The sequence below is a fragment of the Mandrillus leucophaeus genome, unplaced genomic scaffold (assembly GCF_000951045.1).
Source record: "Mandrillus leucophaeus isolate KB7577 unplaced genomic scaffold, Mleu.le_1.0 Scaffold530, whole genome shotgun sequence".
Taxonomy (NCBI): domain Eukaryota; kingdom Metazoa; phylum Chordata; class Mammalia; order Primates; family Cercopithecidae; genus Mandrillus; species Mandrillus leucophaeus.
In genome coordinates this window covers 368,697-370,119 of record NW_012105698.1, presented here as the reverse complement: position 1 = coordinate 370,119, position 1,423 = coordinate 368,697, and the positions used below count along the sequence as shown (strand labels likewise).

Here is a 1,423-nt window from a genome sequence, read left to right as displayed (position 1 = left end):
GGTCTCGAACTCCTGACCTCAGGTGATCCACCCACCTTGGCCTCCCAAAGTGCTGGGATTACAAGCGTGAGCCACTGCGCCCAGCCCGGAGAAGTATTTTGGAAAAGTACTTTGTTTTTTTTTGAGACAAAGTCTCACTTTATCACCCAGACTACAGTGCAGTGGCATGATTTTGGCTCAATGTAGCCTCAGCCTCTGGGGTTCAAGCGATCCTCCTGCCTCAGCCACCCAAGTAGCTGGGACCACCAGCGTGCACCACCACACCCAGGTAATTTTTTAAAATATTTTTTGTAGATTCAGGTTTTCACCGTGTTGCCCAGGCTGGTCTCAAACTCCTGAGCTCAAGTGATCTGCCTGACTCGGCCTCCCAAAGTGCTAGGATTACAGGCGTGGGCTACCACGTCTGGCCAGAAAAGACCTTTTTCTTTTCTTGTTTTTTTTTTTTTTTTTTTTTTTTAAGACAGAGTCTCACTCTGTCATCCATGCTGGAGTGCAGTGGCATGATCTTGGCTCATCTTGGCTCACTGCAACCTCCCCCCTCCCCCCGCCGGGTTCAAGGGATTCTCCTGCCTCAGCCTCCTAAGTAGCTGGGATTACAGGTGCCTGCCACCACACCCAGCTAATTTTTGTATTTTTAGTAGAGATAGAGTTTCACCGTGTTGGCCAGGCTGGTCTCCAAACTCCTGGCCTCAAGTGATCCACCCACCTTAGCCTCCCAAAGTGCTGGGATTACAGTCGTGAGCCACTGCACTTGGCCCTCTCTGATAATTTAAGGTGTGTTTGGTGGCTATCTAGACATGAGCTCTGTAGGGGCTGTGATCAACAAAAAGCATGTCAAACAGTACGCACCTCCATTTTCAGCGCTGCCTCAATCGTTGACTTGGGCATATGTTTGCTGCGACACACCTCTAAAATATTGGCCAGGTTGCTGTTGTGCTCAGGGTTGGGGCCTCCTTCTGAGATTTAAAGAAAAAACAAAGAGTGAGCAGACATCTCATTACAACATGGGAGAAAAAAAGGGATTTCCAGCCCCACCAAGCCAACGGAGTGGCAAATCCCCATTTAGCTCTCAGTTACCTTAGAATACCTTAACTAGTGTTTGAGTGGGATATGGAGAAGTATTTTGGGGTTTTTTTTGTTTGCTTTTTGAGATGGCGTCTCACTCTGTTGCCTGGCTGGAGTGCAGTGGTACGATCTTGGCTCACTGCAACATCCACCTCCTGGGTTCAAGTGATTCTCCTGCCTCAGCCTCCCGAGTAGCTGGGATTACAGATGCACGCCACCATACCCAGCTAATTTTTCTATTTTTAGTAGAGACCCGGTTTTGCCATGTTGGGTCAGGCTGGTCTCGAACTCCTGACCTCAGGTGATCCACCCACCTTGGCCTCCCAAAGTGCTGGGATTACAAGCGTGAGCCACTGCG

General features: G+C 49.4%; 1 protein-coding gene across 1 annotated transcript in view; it reads right to left on the bottom strand.

Annotated features, from left to right (window-relative positions):
* LOC105551710 (translational activator of cytochrome c oxidase 1) overlaps positions 1–1,423 on the bottom strand; it is a 10,452-nt gene that overhangs the window by 3,603 nt on the left and 5,426 nt on the right. The window contains exon 2 of the mRNA XM_011997052.1: positions 850–956. Coding sequence (XP_011852442.1) covers positions 850–956 — 107 coding nt within the window. The remainder of the gene's footprint in view (positions 1–849; positions 957–1,423) is intronic.